Source organism: Diaphorina citri, unplaced genomic scaffold (assembly GCF_000475195.1).
Source record: "Diaphorina citri unplaced genomic scaffold, Diaci psyllid genome assembly version 1.1 scaffold1, whole genome shotgun sequence".
In the NCBI taxonomy this organism is placed as follows: Eukaryota; Metazoa; Arthropoda; class Insecta; order Hemiptera; family Psyllidae; genus Diaphorina; species Diaphorina citri.
In genome coordinates, this window is record NW_007377440.1 from 93197 (window position 1) to 117049 (window position 23853).

General features: G+C 36.2%; 1 protein-coding gene across 1 annotated transcript in view; it reads right to left on the bottom strand.

Annotated features, from left to right (window-relative positions):
- Positions 1 to 5532: 5532 nt before the first annotated feature.
- The window catches only part of LOC103524833, a 42148-nt gene continuing 23827 nt past the window's right edge, over positions 5533 to 23853 (bottom strand). Inside the window, exons 14-28 of the mRNA XM_026832402.1 lie at positions 23596 to 23766; positions 22549 to 22735; positions 21796 to 22068; positions 21171 to 21340; positions 20031 to 20204; positions 19321 to 19515; positions 18906 to 19014; positions 18427 to 18606; positions 9370 to 9665; positions 8812 to 8999; positions 8420 to 8562; positions 7828 to 8079; positions 7136 to 7363; positions 6906 to 6970; positions 5533 to 5866 (exon numbers count right to left, since the gene is read on the bottom strand). Of these exons, the coding sequence (XP_026688203.1) occupies positions 5786 to 5866; positions 6906 to 6970; positions 7136 to 7363; positions 7828 to 8079; positions 8420 to 8562; positions 8812 to 8999; positions 9370 to 9665; positions 18427 to 18606; positions 18906 to 19014; positions 19321 to 19515; positions 20031 to 20204; positions 21171 to 21340; positions 21796 to 22068; positions 22549 to 22735; positions 23596 to 23766 (2712 nt within the window). The 3' untranslated portion in view covers positions 5533 to 5785. The remainder of the gene's footprint in view (positions 5867 to 6905; positions 6971 to 7135; positions 7364 to 7827; positions 8080 to 8419; positions 8563 to 8811; positions 9000 to 9369; positions 9666 to 18426; positions 18607 to 18905; positions 19015 to 19320; positions 19516 to 20030; positions 20205 to 21170; positions 21341 to 21795; positions 22069 to 22548; positions 22736 to 23595; positions 23767 to 23853) is intronic.

A 23853-nucleotide genomic window follows, 5' to 3' on the forward strand; every position in this document is an offset into this window, starting at 1 on the left:
ACAAGATCAGGGTGTTGATCTAACAAGATTGACGAATTCGGACACCAATTTTCATCCCGCCACGCGCCATACGTAATGAGGGTAATGGAAAGTAAAAACGGTCACGCCTTTACCTTGGCTTGCTTCACTTTTACTCCTGAGTCCTGATGTTCCTCACCTCCTTCCACACTTTGCATTTTTTTTTCTTATCTTAACATTGTATAAGATGTGTTATTCATAACTTGAACAAAATGTCAGTAATTACTACGGATTTGTTTAAACCACAATATTTTCGATCCAAATACACGAGATACATTTAAATTCATACCTGAATTCCTAATTGTTCATTATTTTTCTAATCTTTAAATCTCTAAATACTAATCCGCATAATCCATTGGTTACCATGATAACCTAAATATTTTAACTTTTTACTTACCATTTACCATAGATATTTTTGTGCTTAAATACCTACACACAAACAATATTTAAGAGTTATTATCCATGTATTTTAATACTTCCCAGCCTGGCCAAAAGTACGGTATTAAAACAAATTACTTAATTCTAATAGATAGGTACATGATCAGAATAAGAGTTGACCAAAACAGTCAATGTGTCCGAGACTTCATCTCAATTTTCAAACCATCACGAGGATTCGAACTGGACCATTGTCCGCGGATGTCTCTAATGCCTTCACGGTTCATCAGTTGATCTGTTCCGTGAAATGCAATAACGTAAATTACCAATGGAATTTGACATAACGTGCTATAGCTTCGTATTATAATTTTCCTAGAATAACCTAGAGTCTAGGCTAGGATATGCTAGACCTCGAACAACACGTCAAGTTATGTACACTGTCCTTAGTCCTCCTTTATCATTAGGGTCCAGTGATCCTCCGTCCTGATGACTGTAGGTACCTACTGAATTTCAATGGGTATCACACTAGGCTTGCACACCGGAGGTCCCGGGTCCGATTCCCAGCGGGGCTGAAGTTTTTTCAGGCCGTTCTTGGAGTTCGGGGTGCACTCAGCCTCATGAGGACAAATGAGTAGCTACTTTAGTCGAGTAGCTTTCTTTTAAAGAGGTTTGACAGAGGGAACTGTAACTGCTATGGTCTTATCGTCCCGAAATCGAAGAGAGAAGGAAGACAGGGTAGGAGAAAGCCAACCGTTCCGAGAACGAACATTATCCCATCAGGATAAAATCCGCCCCGGCCGGGAATCGAACCCGCGGCCTAGCGCTTACAAGGCAGACGCGCTACCAACTAAGCTAACTAGGCTGGCAGTCCAATGGTTTGTTAATTTTTACTCGGGAACTTTTCAGTCCTATCCCAATAGAACAAACTCGTATTCTACATGTTCTATTTCGAATATTATTCTATTCTCTACTTACTTGACTTTTTTCAGTGTTTGCAGTCGCTTTACATTTCTATCCAGTTCTATTTGTCTCTTCTCGATCTTCTTGTCTAGACTCACTTCCGAGGCAGCTATGTTATCTATGAGGGATTTGATGTGGTCCACTTTATCTTTGGTTTCATTGATAGCTTGGTCTAGACTGGTTTCTATATCGGTCAACTCTAGCTGAGTGTTAATACAGTTGTTCCTGGCTTCCTAGAGAAACAAGGAATATTTTAAAAATCAAAGTGGAAGGTTCGATTCCCGCCCGGGGCGAAATTTGTGCTAAAAAAATTAAAAACTTTGTTGATCTTCGGCAATATCAAAAAATGAAAGTTTGATTCTCTACTAAATACCTAGTTTCCTACACAAAAAGTCGAATCTGAGGCTTAAGTGTAGGGGCAAACAGGACTAAAAGCCAAGTTAACCTAATACGAATCTAGGAAAATACCTAGTTTGATTCTCGGTTAAATGCCTAAATACATTATTATTCTGATGGGGGGATAAATACTTATTTTTACTTGCTTCCTTTTTTTTTTTTTTTTTTTTCTTTTAAAAAATATCTATTTACTTTGTTTTGCTTGCTTACCTAAAAGAGTTACGAATCCTTTCTGACTAGGTACAATATTATTTAGGTAATGTTATAGATTAGGTTAATATTAATCATTGCTATCTCGATGTCTTTCTTTTTTGATCATCTCGATGTTAAAAACTAATTATTGTTTAAAACATCAATAAACGATTTCAAAAAAAAAAAAAAAAGAAAAATCAAAGTGGAAGTTTCGATTCCCGCCCGGGGCGAAATTTGTGCTAAAAAAATTAGAAACTTTGGTGATTTTCGGCAATATCAAAAAATGAAAGTTTGATTCTGTACTAAATACTAAATAGGTACCTAGTTTCCTACACAAAAAGTCGAATCTGAGGCTCAAGTGTCGAGGCAAACAGGACTAAAAGCCAGGTTAACCTAATACGAATTTAGGAAAATACCTAGTTTGATTCTCGGTTAAATGCCTAAATACATTATTATTCTCATGGGGTTAAATGAAAACACAGGTATTACTTTTAATTTTGAATTTATTTTTCTTTCCTATAAACTTTTACATCAATAATAATTTTCGGACTTTTTTTTGGAGTTTGATGCTTTCTTTTTTTTCGTGATTTTTGCCTTCTTGAATTTAGATGATTTCGACTTCTACTCTTTGAAATTTTGATTTTCTTTTGACTTGAATTTTGCTGATTTTTTAGTCCGTGGAATTTTGGTTCAATTTTAGCCTTCTTGAATTTAGATGATTTCGACTTCTACTCTTTGAAATTTTGATTTTCTTTTGACTTGAATTTTGCTGATTTTTTAGTCCGTGAAATTTTGGTTCAATTTTAATTTCTTCTTGGATGTTTGATGATTTTTTGGTCCGTGGAATTTTGGTTCAATTTTGATTTCTTCTTGGATGTTTGGTGATTTTTGATCCGTGGAATTTTGGTTCAATTTTAATTTCTTCTTGGATGTTTGGTGATTTTCGGAATTTTGGTTCAATTTTGATTTCTTCTTGGATGTTTGGTGATTTTTTGGTCCGTGGAATTTTGGTTCAATTTTGATTTCTTCTTGGGTGTTCGGTGATTTTTTGGTCCGTGGAATGTTGGTTCAATTTTGATTTCTTCTTGGATGTTTGGTGATTTTTGGTCCGTGGAATTTTGATTTCTTCTTGAAGCATAGTCTCAAGGCATTTGATTGGTTAATTTTGACTTGAGACTGATCTAAGAACGATCATTCTTGTTCATAAATACGAGTGTCAGTAGTTACCTATTGATAAGATGTTGTTTTCCCCCTCCCCCTTTTACTTCCTTATTTTGAGAGGTTTGATAGAGCGAACTGTAAAGCTCTTCCACACCTAGTCGTCGATCGACGAGTTAATCCATGTTGTCGAGGCAGTGTACGGTTTCAGTCGACGGCGCGGCACGACTATTTTTTTGGACACACCTTAGCAAAACTAACCAACCTTAGTGGTGTAGTGGTTAGCACGGTGGACTCTCGAAATCGACGGCGCGGCACGACTATTTTTTTGGACACACCTTAGCAAAACTAACCAACCTTAGTGGTGTAGTGGTTAGCACGGTGGACTCTCGATCTGGAGGTTCGTGGTTCGAGTCCAAGTCTAGTCATAACTAAAATTTAGCGTAGTGCATTAAGTGGGAAACGACACTTGTGACACTCATTTATGCCTATGCTGAACATGAGTAAAATTCCTGTAATACGAGTAAAACTAATATGGTTTTATCGCCCTGAAATCGAAGGGAGAAGGAAGACAGGATAGGAGAAAGACAGCCGTTCCGATAACGAACCTTATCTGTTTAGGATAAAGTTTGCCCGGGCGGGAATCAAACCCTCTGCCTAGTGCTTACAAGGCATTTGCGCTACCCTCAAAGTGAACTAGGTTGGCTAAATTACATTATCGATTTTACGAGTAGAATAACTTCACTCTCTCCCTTCCTTATGTAGGTATTACAGAATTTTGTACTTTGGCACATCCACTAAAAATATCTTTGAGTAAGTATTGTAGTTGTCATTTCTTGACGTAAAATAATTAAATTACAAATTCAACTCAAAAATCCTTCCTAGGTATCAAGTTAAAGGAAAGTTTGTACTTTTGGTACATCCACTAGCAGAATTTCATTAATCCCCTCTTCCCTAAAAAAAAAAAAAAATCCCGTTTGAATATTGATATTTACCTTCATTAATCCCCTCTTCCCAAAAAAAAAAAAAAAAATCCCGTTTGAATATTGATATTTACCCACGTGTCTAAAGTAAAAACATTTTTTATGTCAAAGTTTTCTTTTATTTTTTTTAAAGAGCTTATAACTCCAAAGACTAACTTTCATCTCTTTTACATTTTTTTCACGAACTTTTTAATACTCAAATTTCACCGCTTTTCATAAACAAATACGTGCATCGTACGTATAGAGCAAAAGAGAAAAGGAATAGATCTACGATATAAATTATAATGATTTTAGAGATCGCTAAATTACTTTGGAAATTAACGACATCGAGGGAGTTTTCTTACCAATCAAAAACTACGAATAGGTAATTATTCTGAGTTTTTAATTGATACATATTAGGTACAAACGTACGCAGTCAAGATATTTTACCTCAGCAAACTATAGAATTCAGTAGTTTTTTTGTCAAAGCGTTGACATTTGTATGGTTTGATGATCTTTGAAACAATACAAACAATATTGATTTTTTCTTTCCAAGAAAGCATGCTGTCGACTGTTGCGTACTGTCTCCTTTCTGTTAAATGTAAAGTTTATGATGGAATTTTGCGTTACATTTTAGAGTTATCTTTATTATTATTATTTTAATGACGAGTAAAAAAACATTACATGCACTAAATACAATAAATAAACTTAGGTTTCGAAGGAAGTATAACCTATGTTTTTTGAAAATATTATGCGGAAACTGAGACGTTAATTAATGCGGACATGTGGGTTTAATAAACATTATCCCATAGCGTTACTTTTTCTTTTTAAGAAATGGTCGATTATTTCATTTCTCAAGAAAGTTTTCTAGACACACGTGAAAGAAATAAAAACAAAATAATAGCTACGAACATAAAGACAACTTTAAACACGAAGACATGAATATACACATAACCGTGCTAGGCATTATTACAAGCTCTCCCATAGTTTGGACTTATGATTGAGAAACTGCACCCTGATGTTTCTGGTGTTTGATTGGACTTCCCCTCATTCGTTCTTTGAAACTCTAGTCATCCTAGGTACACGATAGAATAGAAATTAACCGTTTCAAATCCCTTTATATTTGGCAACACTTGAACTTATTACAAGCTCTCCCATAGTTTGGACTTATGATTGAGAAACTGCACCCTGATGTTTCTGGTGTTTGATTGGACTTCCCCTCATTCGCTCTTTGAAACTCTAGTCATCCTAGGTACACGATAGAATAGAAATTAACCGTTTCAAATCCTTTTATATTTGGCAACACTTGAATTATCAAGATCAACATCAAAGGGTAACATACAAATTACAAAACAAAATAACAAAAATCAAATCAAAACATCAAGATAAAAAATGAAATATAAAGATTATTGAAACATGTTTCTGGAATATTTGTGAGCACGATAGTTCAAAAAATGAGGAATAGATAAAAAATGAAATATAAAGATTATTGAAACATGTTTCTGGAATATTTGTGAGCACGATAGTTCAAAAAATGAGGAATAAAAAAAAAGAAAAGCAATCAATTAATGTGAAATACTGTGTGTGATACAGGGGATATGTTCTCGAGGACCTTTTCAAAAAATAAAATTGGCCCCAACTGATTTTTGTTGATTAAATCAGTTACGTTTTGTTATTTATTTTTACTTTACAATTTTGCCTAGCCGAAGCCCTAATCCCTGACTTCATGGTTTCAGTTTGTTGTCAGATGGATTTGGGGGCTTCGCCCGGACTAGTGTGCGTGTGTCAGTGACGCTCGTTGAAGGTGCTTTGTTCTTTTAAGAAATGGTCGATTATTTCATTTCTCAAGAAAGTTTTCTAGACACACGTGAAAGAAATAAAAACAAAATAATAGCTACGAACAAAAAGACAACTTTAAACATGAAGACATGAATATACACATAACCGTGCTAGGCACCTACCTCCTCCATTTTGTTGACATAGGTATGGAAACCTCCAGATATTGCCTAGCCCAACAGAATATCCTATAATGCTGAGCATGAATTGCATTTTGTTGCTCCATTCCGCCCGGTTTTCGGTTGCTCTGCCATTCCCTTCATTGTTAGAGTTGGTGTCCGAGGGTTGATTCGGTGTAATTACGATGGTAACTCCATTACCCGAATTAGTAAGACGGGCATTTAGCGGAGCTAATTCATGCCCGTTTTTATTTTTAGTTTGTGCCGATCTAGAAGCCATGATTTCTCTTTGTAAAAACAAAAACACTATTTAGTTATCATTACTAAACAAACACTGTGACGACAATATACGAGATTCCTTATTTTATTATCTAAATGAAGTGACCACGAAATATCACCGCTGAAAAATGTGGAGTGTGATTTTATTTTGCGGCCTTCTATTTTCTCTCCTGCTTCAGACTTTGCATCGATTTATTTCGTCATGCGCTTTCTCATTCACTGAACAGTTGTTGTTTTTTCGTCCTTTTCCGAATTTTCTTCTTCTTGCGTTATAGACCCACGTTTCCCCCACATTTAAATTTCATCGTATGGCTCTTAGTGCGCAGGATCCTGCACATGGGATTAACCAGAGAGTCTGAGTGTGAGATATAAGTACATATTATGTACAAATGTACATGGGGAAATATAACCGTTAGGATTAATATTTTTCCTGCCCAACCTATTTTATTGGGCCTTCTATTTTCTCTCCTGCTTCAGACTTTGCATCGATTTATTTCGTCATGCGCTTTCTCATTCACTGAACAGTTGTTGTTTTTTCATCCTTTTCCGAATTTTCTTCTTCTTGCGTTATAGACCCACGTTTCCCCCACATTTAAATTTCATCGTATGATGCTTTGTTCTTTCTGGGTAATGTTGATGCTTCACCGAAATCTCGAGGCTTCCACACTGGTGATCCTGGAAAATGAAAAGAGAACAATTCAAGTTAGGAGACTTATGATTACCAAGTGCAAAACTGCATCAAGCAACTCTACTTTCGTATACAAAGACGCTTGTAAATAGGACAGATCTGTGAAAAATGTAGCTCAAAAGCCTTCAGCAAGAGTGTTCCATCTTTCTTACCTAAATCTTTCACGATAGGTGGCTGGTAATTCACTGGATGTTGCGAGGATTGTATCAGCTTTGCCTGGCTGCCTGTACTCCCAGCTGATAATGTTGATGTTGTGCTCAAGGTCAAATGATTTGGAGTTCGCCCTAGGGTTTTCTTTACTGCTCCCGTGATGCTGTCTTCCTCCCCTTCCGATTTTGTACCCGGATCACAGTCATGCTTGACTTCTTTGTCACCTTCATCTGAAATTTCAGGAAAGGCATTATATCAATATCCTAATGATTTTACTAGACCATTATCTTTTTACAGCAATTTGTTAGAGCAGTCTTTCGTCCAATACTTGCTCCTACCAAAATTCTTCTCTTGTACACTGTTTCTACTTTATCCAACCAAAACTCTCCGTTCTTCAGTAGATACCTTTCGTTTTTGGACAATCTATGCTTTGTACTTTTTTATGTGTTGCTATAATATGCCTGGTTACTCCTTCTCTTCCAGAGGAAAATGCAATATGTGCGACCATTGTATCTATTAATTTATTTAGTAAAAGCACAACCAATTTAAACAGGTCTTAATTATTTTTCCTTAAAATGTAATTTTATTACCTATCAAATATATAAGACCTTGTTTAGACTGCGAGAGTAAAGGGACTTTTCAGTCCTATGCTGGTAGTATAAACAAGGTATATTCTATTCTATTGTTCACTTACCTTGACTAACTTGACTTTCGTTCAGAGGTTTATTTCGACCCCGAAAGGTCGAGTGTGTGCTCTGAGGTTCTTGCACATAGCTAGGTTGAGTACCCTGTTGTGGTTGTCCTATGATGGCTTGCTGTTCGTATTCAATACTCCCCGAAGAGTGCCGCTGAGGGGGCCTCGGAGGCTTTTTACTTTTCTCTAACGTTTGCGAGCACCCTGGATTGAGAGAACTTTTGTTCATTGACTGTTCTTGAGCGGACTTTCCTGGAAAAGAAAAACGAAACGATGATTTCAGTGAGATAGGGGGAGATGTGACATTTTTATGATAGTGATTGTATGAATGAGTTGTGGCCAGATATGAGGATACGACTGCAATAGGAAAATCGGTCTAAATTCTACTCTTGTAAATGAAAGTCGGCGTGACATAACTTGACAATTTTAGCCCCAAAGAAAATCAGTCTAAGGAGTTGGTCTGAGTCTCATTAGAACGAAAAGATGGTTTTACACTCCATCAGCCTGAAGAGCTTACTTTGGAGAGTTTCACACAACTTCATTTGTGTATCATATTTTTGACTCCTTTATTTCCTATTTACTAATTACTAACCTGTAGAGGAGTGCCTTCCCAGCGTATTGCTGACGATTTGGGTAGCAACTCCGGGCTTTGTCATTGGTATACTCATGTTCCTTACACTTTCCCTAATAATCTGTCTGATCGTCTTCAAGAATGCATTCCTGAACTCTGCCGTGCTGAAAATAAAGAAGACAATTTTATGAACCATTGTAAACGTAAATTTTATTTAAATCTAAAAACTGGACTATGCATACGACTCAACTTACAATGACGAAAGGTTAAGTGTTTATTTTAATAGGACTTTTATAGAGCTTCAGCCCATTTTTGTAAATGTCTTAAAAATGCATGGGATTCAGTTAGTTTTGTTAGTATATGTTCACGGGATAACAGATAAGGCAAAAAACCCTCGTTTTCTTGAAACTTACCTGTTTGAAAGAACGTAAACTTTTTCAGTGCGTCTCTGTATTTGACTTCTCAGGTGAATCAGCTCCCACAGGAAGTGTGAGTCCATGTCCTTAGCTGAGCTGGCGCGGACTTGAACTTCAGTCACGGGCACCAAAACTTGGTACCTGATGATTTCCACTTCGTTGGAACAGCCTTTGTTTGACACGCCCTGAAACGTCGGTAGAAGCGTGGACGATTGTTATTAGTTACGAAGTTTTGACAGAACTGATGGACAATTGTTCATTGGACCTTTTACTATTAAAGCTGGTACATTAGCAGAATCTATTTTAGTAAGTGAGTAACTTGTACGTGATTTCATTTAGAAACTATGAGCTCAGGACTGTACAAAACCATTCTTGGCTTTTGTTAATTTGTATTCCCTTTTGTTGTTTTTCCAGGATCTCGTGGTATCTTGAATTTCATCACTGACACAGTTCACAAATACTGACAATTGTGGGTAAGTCCCAACTATGTTTTTTATCCTAGTTTTTCAGCTAAATAACCGAGGCCAAGTCATTCTAAAACATGCTTATACTTACTATTAACTTTTTCTTCTGCCTCAACCTTTCCTTGCAAAGGAACACCACAGCCGATTTAAACACAAAGCACATCGCATGCAATTCTAAACCCTTCTTAATTTTTCCTAAAAAGTCGGAAATATTGAGCCACTCGACTCCGCCATAGTAAAGTAGATCTCCTGGACTCAGGTCGATAGGTTGTTTGCAGGATTTCTGATGTTGACGGAAAAGATGGTCAAATATGGCACCGTATTCTTCGTGAATTCGTTGCATTTCGTTAATGTGCTCCGCCACTTTTTCCATTCCTTTGAGTGCTTCTGCAAAGGGACAAAAATAAGGCAATAATCCCGCTCATTGATTGCATTTCAATAAAGAGTATAGGTATTATTTCTCTGTTACAGGTGTGGCTTTGGTTCAGTACTAAAAATGGGTCATCGAAGGTTCCTTACCTGTGAGAATTGGCTTCCTTATTCGTTTGAAAATTTCAATATCAAATATGGTACATAGGACTCCTTCGAGGATCCCAATCTGTGATCCGAGTCCCAAACTGAGGAGCATCATGAAGAATATAATCGACCAGAAAGGAGCGCCCGGTAATTCTACTATTGCTTGTGTAAATACGATGAACGCCAGACCGGTCCCTTCTGCGGCCTGCAAATGAGAACAAGAGAAGTCATTTGGTGTCGAAAAAAAGAGACTTTAGACAGGATATAGCAATATTTTCAGAAAATTAAGACCAGAACCATTGCTTGTGTAAATACGATGAACGCCAGACCGGTCCCTTCTGCGGCCTGCAAATGAGAACAAGAGAAGTCATTTGGTGTCGAAAAAAGAGACTTTAGACAGGATATAGCAATATTTTCAGAAAATTAAGACCAGAACCGAATTAAATTGAGAATTTTCCAAGGCCCACAAGTGAGCGCTAAAGAGAAAATTGTCAGTGAAATTTATCATTTGCAAGTTTTGCAAACTGCTTTAGAGATGCTTTAAAACTTTATTTGAATAAATGTTGGTCTAGGGCCCAAAAATGAAAAGAGAATAGTTTCAAAAATGAAAAGATAATAGTTTAAACTTACTTGATTCAACTGTTGAGCGAGACTACAAACTTGTAGGTCCATGGTTTTGAAATTGTCAGCACTAAATGATCGGATCTTGCTTTCATACTCGGTTTCAGTCATCATTATTGAGTCGGTGACTCTTGCATCCCACATTTTCTGCTTATTACTGGAAATGGGAAAAAAAATCCTCAATAAATTCTTTTGCACACTCATCCTTAGAGCTCTATTGTTATCCTTAGAACTATGTTAATTATTAAACCTACCATTTAAATAAATAAATGTCTGTAATAAAATATACACTTGTTCTTTGTTTCCAGGAATTGGCATGAAATTATAATATTAGAGACAGTTTTGAATGAAGCACATAATGCAGTGTGTACTATTGCTTTGTATAAATTTCCCGTAAGTCTTCATATTTTACCAACCAAATTTTAGACCAAATCACAGTTTATGATTTTCATTCAAGATAGACTGAAGACTCTGATTTTGGTAAGTAAAATATAAGGAAACAGGTAAATCTTTAAAATAAATAGGTAACTATTTATTTATAAATTTTATTGGCTGACTTGATTATGTAAGATGTACAAACTGTCCTCCATCTCATTTAGGCCTAATTTTGTCTTGAGACTACAGTTCATTTTCTGCTTATTACTGGAAATGGAAAAAAAATCCTGAATAAATTCTTTTGCACACTCATCCTTAGAGCTCTATTGTTATCCTTAGAACTATGTTAATTATTATAACTACCATTTAAATAAATAAATGTCTGTAATAAAATATACACTTGTTCTTTGTTTCCAGGAATTGAAACTTTGGAGTTCAAGGATAAGCCCTTTCACAAGTAACAGTTCTTCAATGTTGAGGCTGAGTGCACCCCCAAGCAGGAGAGAAGAAAAATCGAAAATCAAACCTCTACTCTGCGTGCTAGCTAGGTAGGTAAGTGTGCCTCATTGACCTAATCTCATATTTTAAATCACTAATGTTCGATCTTACCCCCAGAGAGTTTTCAATTCAGAAATTATATCGAAGATAAAATTCCATACCTCGGCTGGGATTGAACACACGCCCTCCTGTTTACCAGGCGAGCGTCTTGACCACTACACTACCGAGGCAGGACATAAAGACGGGTGTTAGTAAATATTACTTACTGGAGTATACATTTATTGACATTCGACATTGCTTTGAAGCCTAGGATGGCAAAGACGACAACACTAGCATAGATAGCGGTTAACGCATTGCAAATGGACACCATAATGACGTCTCTAACACAGTTGTTGTTGGGCTGATTGTAGCTCCCGAAAGCAATCAGTGATCCGAACGCGAGACCGAATGAGTAGAACACTTGGGTCGCGGCATCCAGCCAAACGTTGGGATCTAATAGCTTTTCAACCTGGAACAAAAATGAACGATGATCAGTAAATGCCAATTTAGGTGAAATTTCACCAGCGCAGCGTTAGAGGTTAAAGTGATTAGATAAATCTCATGTTGGTATGTAAGTAGTGAAATAGGACCCATTTTGTCGAAATGAAGGATAGATGATGTTTTAGTCTGGACCAGGAGTTGTTCGTAATTTATTGGGACTTCTATGAACTAATTTAGCATCCATATCATGTTTTACAAGGTCGATGAAGTTGGGGTAATGGGGTACCCCTCCTCATTTGTAAAATACAGCCCACTCTTCTCATTGTCTCATAAAGAAGGGCCACAATACAAATTTTTTTCCCCGAGCTTAATTTCCTAAACTTTAGTTTTTCTGGACTTTGGCTCTTTCTCTTTAGACCCATTCACATGTCGTGAGAACTGTCGATTTTCTCTTTTCACCACAGCCTCACGACGAATGCAATTAAATTTCCGGACATAACTGGATATGATAGGAACTGTATGTTAACGCTAGGTACGGAAAAAAATCAATGGGTGTTTTCGCGCAATATATCAATGACCGGAAACAGTTTTATAAATTTTCAATTCTGCACAAAATTTACGACTGCAAAACTGACCGGTAGTCTGTCTTTATTGTACGTATAGGATTCGTTCCACTTGAACGCCTTTTTAGTTTTATCACTATAAAAGCATTGGCCACCGACCAATTTGTTAGTCACAAATACAATTTGGATTGTTCGAGTCAAAATTAAACTTAAAGAGACACAAATTCACATCTACATATGAGGAAATACTCAGGTCAAGTATTGGAGGGCCTAAAAGAGCTCCCAAGCAGTTAGCCGACATTGGACTCTTGGACCGACATCATTGGCTAGTAGTCAACACTTGACTTTAGCTACTCATTTATGAGTACACTGTGGACAAATTTGAGGCAGAATATAAGAGTTACTTTTAAATTCGCCTCACATAATACATATTTCGGCACATGGGACTACATAATCTAAAATATTATATACCTACTTTTATATATTAATATCACATTAATTTATGTTGTATTGTTGACACTAGGACACGGTGTCAAAGTATTGTTTTATTTACCTTGGGCGTGTACATGTGAACTAAGCCTGCCCCAGCACCAGGAAGTGTGATCCCACGAATGAAAAAAATCGTGAGCACAATGTATGGAAACATGGATGTGAAGTAGACAACCTGAAAACAGACGGAAGAGAAAAATGTCATGTCCAAAAAAAAAGGCTCTCAGTTTCACCATGAATAAATCATGATTTAGAAAATTGTTATGTATTAAAAATAAAAATTAATTCAAAAGAGTATCCGTGTTATCATAATGGGCCATTTCTTCTAAGCTCAGTCTAAGGACCTTTGAACTTCAAAGTAAAGTGATCACAAGGGTGAGGTAAAACCTTTATATTCGACAAATTGAGTGTGACTAAAGACATGTACTGTGTTTCCATCCACTCGACCCCAAAAAAGTTATCTCTCACACAAGTAGTTGGATGGAACAAGTCCAGATTGAAAGACCCACGTTTCCCCCACATTTAAATTTCATTGGCGAACCCTTCGACAACTATCTGACGACTTGGAAATCGACTTACCCGACCGGAAGATTGGATTCCTTTCATCACAATGAAGAAGACGATAATCCACGCGAGGAGCAGACACAAAACGATCCACCATTTGGGACTCCCTGGGGACTCAATGTTGGGTGAAACGTCCAGAGTAGTTCTGTACCAGAAGTAGGCCGTCTCTGAAGATAGCTCGCATTCCGGTATGATGGTACCGTTGTGGTCGGTGGGACATGAAGACCAAGGTAATGAACTCTGCAAAAATATTATTGCTAATGATATTAGAATTACCTATTATTTGGACATGGAAGAAGTCCAGAAATTTTTTCCGTGTATCCGAGGGGTAAACAACTAAACACACAATCCAAGGGCTTTTAAACCCCCCAAAACTGTGACACAAAGATCATCTCACGGGCACGGAAAGTAACGTAAAGCACCCTATATTATTACATAGTAAGAAGTAATCGGGGAGAATACCTGTGTTGTCATTTTGATCAGCAATCAGCATCCTTAAATTAGATTAGAGAAATAGAGTGACAAGAAGAATATTACTAAATTAGAAATATTACTAAATTTTAATAAATCCTGTAAATATGACATTATTATCAGTAAATCTAATATCACTAATGCTGAAAATTGAACAAGAGACTTACCGAAAAAGAATTGAACAGGTAATAGAAACACCACGTGATTATAACATTGTAGTAGAGGGCTACGAAAAACGTCACTAGACAGCTGGAAATGCCAACGCCTCCCAGCCAAGGATGAATCGTGTTCCATACGCCAAGAGAGCCAAGGCGCATCTTTTGACCGATGCCTAGCTCGATGAGGAACAAAGGTATTCCTTCTAAAATCAACATCACCATGAACGGAATCAGAAAAGCTCCTGCAACATGCAAGGACAAATATTGATGGGATAAAATACAGTGGAAACTTTCAAGCATGTACTTGGGAATTTTCTTTTTCGGATTTTTCCGTTTAAATTGTATATTTTTGTAGAATAAGATGAGAGGATTGACTGGATTAAAGTGACAAATAAATAGCCAGTAGCCCAGTTAGTGACAAACTAGACAAATTTCAGTTTTAATTGGAGATCAAGAGACACTTACCAGTTCACTATTCCATGCGCTATACGATGGTTTCTTCAGGAACCTGCAAATGATGGACGACACCAGAATACAACTCATAATGGCCGGACCGAGAAATCTCCAAGTGATTTGCCAATACCAGCCCGGCTTGTAGCCAGTCATCTCGTAAATGTCATTGGTAAACCTGCAACAAGTGTAAATCGGTTAGGTTAGAATAGAATACACTTCGTTTAACCTGCTGGAATAGGGAAACCCAATCGAAATGATTGATTATTATTTATTAGCCACTTGATCGTAGTAATCGAAGAATCAAAAATGGGATATAAAGTGTACAAGTTTGTCACGAAATGCCTCTATTGGCTCTGTCCATTTAAAATTGATGAAGTGGGATATAATAAAACAAGAAGCAATGTCCCTAAATACAACCAATAGTAAACTTTTTACTAACAAATTATCCCCTTGTTGAGGCTTTCTTGGAATGTTTGTTCAGCTTCGGTGTAGGGGCAAACAGCCCCAAAGGATTGGTTAAGCTTATACGAATCTACGAAGATTTAAGGAAAGAAGGGGTTCACATACTTTTCGTGTCCATAGATAAACATCACAGCCAGCATTTCTATTAACGCAATCAGCACTAGTCCAATAGTTCCAGCAAAAGAGTCGAATAACTTCAGCCAATATTCTCCAGCACCTGTTGTGAATATCAGTCCAACTAGGAACGATATTAGGCAGACAACTCCTGGAAAAATGAAGAAACCGACTGTAAAAAGTATTCCAGATTGACAAGCAAAGAAACAATAAGAATTCCAACAATCCCCATTTTATAAAATTATGTGTAAATTTTCAGAACTGTCAGGATTGCTGGTCGCAAATACGCTGACAATTGCAATTCTACAATATTTTCTTTCCACAGATAGTTAACTGTTAGAACTGTATTTTATTTTTTATACGTATTTCAGGGTTGGATGGTAGAGATTGCCTCAGGCAATAATTTTTTTTTTTTTTTTTTTTCTTACTGCAATAAATAGGGAAACTTGTCGAAATATTGCCGGGTTTTCTTTTCTACTAGATAAAGGAGCCGTCATTTGGGCGAATACCCTACTTGCTGCAGGATAACACGGTTTTTTATAGGTATCTTTTATTGCTATTATTTACCTACACGTGTGTATTGTTATTTTTTTGCCATCCTTAGGACTCGTAAGCAAACTTTACCCTTGAACTTCGCTTATAATAGGACGCAAATGAATCCCAAATTAATTTCTAGAAAATATAAAAGCACTTACCGTAGCTTGAACCTTGCTGATGATTAAAATTTCATAACTTTGACCTGGCGTTTCGTCTGGGAGATTATATTGAATGTGATATTCGATATAATCGAATTTCATATCGAATGTGATATTTTGCCTTTTTTGAAGTTATTCGTTTCGGAAATAAGGGAGGAGTTGAAATTAACACATTAAATTTTGAATTGCACTGGAACTAGAAAACTTCAATTTCGCGATTCGTTTGAACGGCAAGCCCGCGATTTCGAAACATAAAAATATTGAAAATTCATAGGGGGGACGATTTATAGAGCCGTTATTGGAAAATTCTAGCGCTTTTCTCCAGTTCGATTTCAAATTTGAAAAGTCGAACAATGATTGGCTTATGATTAAATTTGAGTCTATCATTGAATCCTTCATACGACCTTTCACACTCGTCCATCTTTAAATTAATGCCTACCGATTCCACCTTCAGTCATATTCTGGTAGTGATCTCCAGGTTTGCTATATGTCTTTGTGTGTGTTTGTACTACCTATTTATCACACAGTGTTTAGACTGTTTAGTCCGTGGTTTTGAAACTGAGTTTATTGATTTGTTCCTCAAAGGACCTTCAAGTTTACTGCTAGAACTCGGTGACCTCGGACTCTTTCCATTCCAAATTTGCGTTTGTTCATTTTGAAACTGAGCGGTGACTTGGAAAAAGCAAAGTTGATAAAAAGTGGATATTAGTTGAAGTTTCTAATTTAAAAGTCAATACTTTGTAGTTGTTATACTATGCTATGGTATAACAAAGATAGTATTATATACCTTCTGCACAGCCTCTTCAATCCATTTCATTTATTTCAAACTTAAGACAACATTATGAAACTTCGATACAATAAAATTTATTAAAGAAGAATATCTTACATAAATATGTGATGGTCAATTATTTTTGAACAATAAAAGGAAGAGAAAAATAATATAATACTTAATACCTAAATAAATATTAATGGACTTTTGTCCATTTTAGTTTAACATATACGTAAAGATGTGTTTGATCAATACACTAAACTATCAATACAGAGGAAAAGTAACAAGATTCGATATACATATTAATGAATATTTACTGCTTATCCAATAAATTTGAGATTTTTCGTTTGTTTGTATGTTTGTTTGATATTAAATAGATTAATTGGTTTTGTGTAAGTTTTCATAATGACTTTAATGTCATACCATCAAATGAAAAGAGTGATACTGTGCTTCAATAGAAATAAATTTCACAAAATAATATTTAAAACCATAAAGGATCTTAAACAAAAACTACAACAAGATGATTTATTTGAGCAGAAAGAGACAAACAGGCCAAAATAACACGTTTTGTTTCCGCAAACAAAGAGAAAAGTAAATGAATCCCGAGAACAAATTATATACGTACATAATAATTAAACTATATCTATTTTAAATTTAAAACTATGAAATAGTTTTAAGAACTAAATGCTTCCAAGTTTTACCTATAATTTGTTGTAGCTTTATATTTCTTTACACCTTCGTCAATTTCGTAAAATAAATATTTGCAGTCTTGTTGGGAAGCATTAAATTCTGGTAATACTAGGTTGGCACCCTTTATAATTTGGTTGATTGCAACCACTACTAACTACGAATATAAACTAACAATATTTCATTTGCAATATTTTTTATTTTAGATTATTTATAAGATTTTGATTTTCTTTTTGTAATAAGGATCTAACTTGAAAACTTTTTCCATTTGGCAACAGTTTTATAAACCACTCTAAAAATAAATAAGTGACAAATGTAATTTAATATTTAAAAACATCTATAATATTAGCTACAAACCAATATTTGGTACATAGATTTTTTAAATATAAGAACCACAAAAAGTAGGAAACTAAAAATAACTTTGGAATGTGAAAGTTTCGAGATGGAAAAAATGGTGCTTTCAAAACAAAATACATTTTTAAAAGTGAGTACCTATAATTTTATTGTAATGATTTACATGACCTTCTACTAAGTTTCACATAACTTCGATTGATTGATCTGTGGGTTGTAAAAGGCACTCTCCCAACTCCTAAAAGGTCATACCAAGCTTTCTCAGTTCTCCTACACCTGAGCGCAAGCATCCTTGAGGTAGTGCCTATCCTCGGTACTTAACTGGTGGAAAAGTTTTACTTCGATTGACAATGATTTTATAAAAATACAATTAATACATCGAAAAGAAAAATGTTCTTTCTAAAATGTGGAAAGAACGAAAGAAATTTACTTCGATTGACAATGATTTTATAAAAATACAATTAATACATCGAAAAGAAAAATGTTCTTTCTAAAATGTGGAAAGAACGAAAGAAAGAAAAAATCATATAAAAATAATATTCTAAACTATTTTGGCAACATTTGAACCGGAATCAAAATATTTGTAATTTTTCACCAAATTCCCACAGTATCATCTTACCAACAAAGACTCTAAATATTACGTAGGACATGGAGCCATCAGTACAACGGAAGAAATATTTGTTTCGAAAATAATTTGTTCAGTTACTAGTTACAGGATGTTCAAAATGGAATCTCTCTGACAACCTGTATCATTTGACTTCGTCATACCAACCCGCACCCCGGATCCAAATATTTCTCAAGTTGGAATTCGGATTCGTCTTTCTTTTCTCCCATTTATTACAAGGAAAAGTTTTAGGTTAACACCATCTTCAGTTCACTTACCAACTAAATGCAAATGTTCATCACAGTGAGGATCAGTTAAATTACAAAGTTGCTGCAGGAGCAGAGGGTATTTGAGTATCCTCTGAATGGGTTTGATCAAATAGGATTCTAAAGTAGACGAGTGCTGCTGTCTCGGATTTCGAGAGCTAAGAAATTCTTGTAGTGCTTGGTTGCCTTCGTCTGAAATTGAAGACACATAGAGAGTTTAGGTTTAAAATGGAAAACGATTTTGTTTCAGTAATGTGCTGATGTCCATCATTTGTGAGGAATGAGAAATTTTCTGTTCTTTGAATTGAAGAATCCTTTTCCTTGCACTGAATAAATAACTACTATACTAGACCGTTTACTCGTAGACCATTTTCCATAGACCCTTCAACTGTAAAAAAACAATCCTATTTCTTCGACTCGATTTTACTTCTTAGCTAAATTCCCTTTAGGGATGAGCTATACGGTTTTTCCATTTCTATTTTTTCACTTACTTGGATGAAGAACTTTTTGAGCTTTTGAATGACTTGCACAGAATGAGCTGTAGAGTTTGAAGTGGTTCACGTAGTAAAGGAAAGCACTCCCAATTGAGAACAATATGTTCTGCAAGAAAAACGAAACAAATTTATTATATCTCAAATCCGGCATGGTAGTCCTAAAAGTTGATTGAAGTAACCAAATTTTGATCTTTAGCCGCTGGCTACTGTGCATTGATTAAATCCGTGATTAAAATGGAATTATGGACAGAAAAATTAAACATATTCTTTTTTTTCCAAATAGAAAATTTATTAATTTGAATACTATCGTGTTGTCGATCAGCTTATAACATTTAAAATCTCTTGTAGCTCATGATATTATTGACACCTAATTGTTTGCAGATTCCAATTAACAGCCTGCACTTTCACTTACCTTAAATTGACTAGATTGATCAAAGTGATGAAAATCAGCTTCGTTTTCTAAAGCTTCAACTAAATTTTGTAGAAATTGACGTTGGAAAGCAACTATCTCTAAAATGTTTCCAAATAAAGCATTAATTTCAGCACCAGACAGAAACGTTTCTTTCTTCAGAGGTTCTAAATAATTTTCCAAGAGCCCATTGAGGTTCTGAAACAGAAAAAGAGTAAATTAATGAGTTTCAACTTACAACGTAATAAAGTTTTAATAACTTTTAACAAAGGGAAGTTGATATTAAAATGAGGGATATTTAAACGAAAAAGAGGGGGCGAAAGTTTGAAGTCCTCCTTTCTGACAAAATTTGAAAAGTATTGAATTACCTATACTCGTGTAATAATTAGGTACCTATATTGAAAAAAAAAGATGGAAAGTTTAAAAAAAAAGTCGTGTTCAAGTTCATAGAACATTTTGACAAGTTCTATTTTGTATTTCTTCTCAAGAAAAGGGATCTTTTGTTTGAAGCTTCTGATTGAAAGGAGAGGAAATTGAGCTGGATTCTCCGAATTTTCATTTATTAGAAAGATATCTCATATCTACCGGAGGAGATAAAAATAGTTCATCCTTCCTGGTAATATACTGATTATACGAAGCATCCTTGCGTTAGATCGTCAGGGACTAACATTTTGTCTGGCCAAACTAGAACTAGTACAGGTATTACCACTTACCTTCACATAGGTCCTCTCGGTTTCAATTAATTCTATGATCACTTTGCTAAGTTTTTCGGCATCGGTCAGTTGTCGCGAAGGATTCAAAGAGCTTTGGTTAGCCATACTTCCAGTCGGGCTGGTTCTGTGAGTTTCCACTGGGGATCTGCAGAAGCCAGTTACTTCACCAGCACTCTGCAATGGAAATGGGTGAGGAATGAAAACAGAGAAAATATTCTAAAATTTGATCACAAAGTATTTTCAAAATTACCATTGCGTCCGCAGTTCGACAATATGTCCGTTGTTCTTTGTGTCTAATATTGTCCAAGACATTTTCGGAATTTAATTCTAACCAATTCTTATTGTTTGTTCTAATGATTTGTGTAATGTATGTAGTAATTTAGAATTTCGAAGTTAAAATTTTGTGAGAATGATGGCGGAGAGTTTTGGCGTCTCCACTAAATGATAGAAACCCCAATACATTTTGTCTGAAAGGAAGATTAAAAGAGATCTTTGCGAGCACCCTGGATTGAGAGAACTTTTGTTCATTGACTGTTCTTGAGCGGACTTTCCTGGAAAAGAAAAACGAAACGATGATTTTAGTGAGATGGGGGAGATGTGACATTTTTATGATAGTGATTGTATGAATGAGTTGTGGCCAGATATGAGGATACTATTGCAATAGGAAAATCAGTCTGAATTCTACTCTTGTAAATGAAAGTCGGCGTGACATAACTTGACAATTTTAGCCCCAAAGAAAACCAGTCTAAGGAGTTGGTCTGAGTCTCATTAGAACGAAAAGATGGTTTTACACTCCATCAGCCTGAAGAGTTTCACACAACTTCATTTGTGTATCATATTTTTGACTCCTTTATTTCCTGTTCTTTTCAAAATTACCATTGCGTCCGCAGTTCGACAATATGTCCGTTGTTCTTTGTGTCTAATATTGTCCAAGACATTTTCGGAATTTAAGTCCAATCAATTCTTGTTGTTTGTTCTAATGATTTGTGTAATGTATGTAGTAATTTAGAATTTCGAAGTTAAAATTTTGCGAGAATGATAGCGGAAATTTTTGGCGTCTCCACTAAATGATAGAAACCCCAATACATTTTGTCTGAAAGGAAGATTAAAAAAGATCTAGGATATTGAGGATCAACTTACCTTGATTAAATTTTCTATTTCATAGGTTTCTCCTTTGTTGTTGGAGTTGACATTGTTGTTGTTGATTGTGCTGCTGTTGTTGTTATTACTCATGAGTAGATCTCGATTGTATAAACTACCTGGCATTTTCACTTTCTCGGGTGGCTGCTCGGAAATATTGTGCTCTTTGCCTAGAACAAAAGAAAAAAATATAAGTGGTTTATCAGGATCAGAAGAGTAATCATGTAGGATAAGACTGAAAAGTTCCTTTACCCTCAAAGTCAGAGGCCAGCCACTCACTATCAGGTATCAGTTAGACCTGAGACACGGACCTTTTCAGCCATACCTGTGAGGTCTACCTGATAGTGAGTGGCAGGCCTAACCAAGGTTTCTTTATTGAAATAGTTCATTAGACGGCAGCATAATTAGGGTCAATGGAAACTCCAAATTATTTATGGTTTGTTTTCGGGAGCAATAACTTTTGTTTAGTTTTGGAAGGAAGGAAATTTCTACGAGAGCCTTCCCGGAACGATAATTCATTTAGAAAATACTCCTTTATACTGCTAGGATGAGACTGAAAAGTCTCTTTACCCCGACTGAAGAGTCCCATTACCCCGATCCTCAAGAATACAAGAGCCCAACTTACTCCAACTGGGCGCAGGGACGATCAGATCGCAGATCATTTCCTCGGATATCATTGGAGGATCTGACGGTGGCGGAGGGCACACTAGCGACTCAATCATATCATCCGTTGCGCTCAGCATTCCCGACCCTGCGGTCTCGGGTGGCTCTGTGCGCGAACTTCGCATCATCATGCATAGGGACAGCTCTTCCTGAAGAACCGACTCGAGATACATCATGTCCAGATCGGACACTATAGCACCATTGATGACCATGATCTCGTCACCTTTGATCAGACCTGGAATCGGAGAGTGAGAACATTGTGGTCAAGCCTGGAGAAAATATTCCTGTTTCAAGTGCTTCCAAACGTGGATTGTAATTATTTTTACCAGCAGTTTTCTGGTTGTGCTTGCGTCTCACCAAAATGGAAAGTGTTGTGTCACTGGGAGCAGAGGGGATCTCATTAATCACAAGAGACAATGTGACATAATCACAAAATATCCTCCCACACTAGTTGAACAAAACACACCACAAGCCTGGAGAAAATATTCCTGTTTCAAGTGCTTCCAAACGTGGATTGTAATTATTTTTACCAGCAGTTTTCTGGTTGTGCTTGCGTTTCACCAAAATGGAAAGTGTTGTGTCACTGGGAGCAGAGGGGATCTCATTAATCACGAGAGACAATGTGACATAATCACAAAATATCCTCCCACACTAGTTGAACAAAACACACCGGCAGTATCTTCATAATAAATCAAAAGGCAGTATGTTTCCTTACCGTTATGCATGGCGACACTCTTGTCCTCAACCCGACTAACGTAGCAGCACAGTTCGTCCTGTCTCTCTGCGTTTTCAGTCAGTTCTGCCTCCACGGAAAACCCCCACATGTGATCCAGCGTTGTCCTCTGCAACTCCACTTGGTACAGGATCTTCGCACACACTTCTACCACCTCGTGTGTACTCAGCTGAAAAATCAAACGAAGAAGTCTTAAATCAAATTCGCCATCGGAAATGTCGTGACAATCTTTTGAATCTTGAACGTATTGTGACAATCTCTTAAATCTTAGACTTATTGGACGTCACGCCATATCTTGATTTGTAACATCAAGTACCAGAGACGAATAGGTCTATCTGAGTATTCACCTATTCAAGTTATACGGTCCAAGATTTTATTGAATTTGAAATCTTTACTAATCTATCTGATCTAAAAAAGAAATAAGCTGATAAGCCCATGTTCGGGAATCATGAGGAAAGAGGCCCACCTACTACACTGACGATCGGTGACCCTTTGGGATTACCTACTCGACAAAAATAATTAACTTCGTGAGTGCACTGAAGAATAAGAGGTACAGTTTTCATAAACTTTATGATTTTTCTCGAGTGTTCTCATACCCTTTCAATCTTCAGTGCACTTTGGTATTGTTTGCATTGCAATTAATTTCTGGGACAAAAATAATTAACTTCGTGAGTGCACTGAAGAATAAGAGGTACAGTTTTCATAAACTTTATGATTTTTCTCGAGTGTTCTCATACACTTTCAATCTTCAGTGCACTTGGGCATTGTTTGCATTGCAATTAATTTCTGACTTCAGAGGGTTTCACTTTTTGAACAAGTTGATTGATCTGTGGGTTGTAAAAGGCACTCTCCCAACTCCTAAAAGGTCATACCAAGCTTTCTCAGTTCTCCTACACCTGAGCGCAAGCACCCATGAGGTAGTGCCTATCCTCGGTACTTAACTGGTGGAAAAGTTTCTTACCTACTTTAAGTCCAATTATTTCTGAAAAGGAAAGCCAAGGTATAATTTTACAGGATTTAGTCACTTACATATGTTTCAATCAAATCCCCTCGGGGCGGCACAAAATAATTGTGGTCCTCCATCTCCCGACGTTTTTTCACCCGGACAAAGTGTTCCATGGGGTTTAAATTCTTCCGAGAGCAAGCATTGGCTAGAAATTCTTCTACAGTCATTGAATCTTTTAAATAAACATGAGCATACTGGAAAACAGAAAATAGGAAATTCAAATTAGGTCATTATTCAAATTAAGACTCTTTGTTTCAATTTGCCTGGCTTCATAAAAGAGA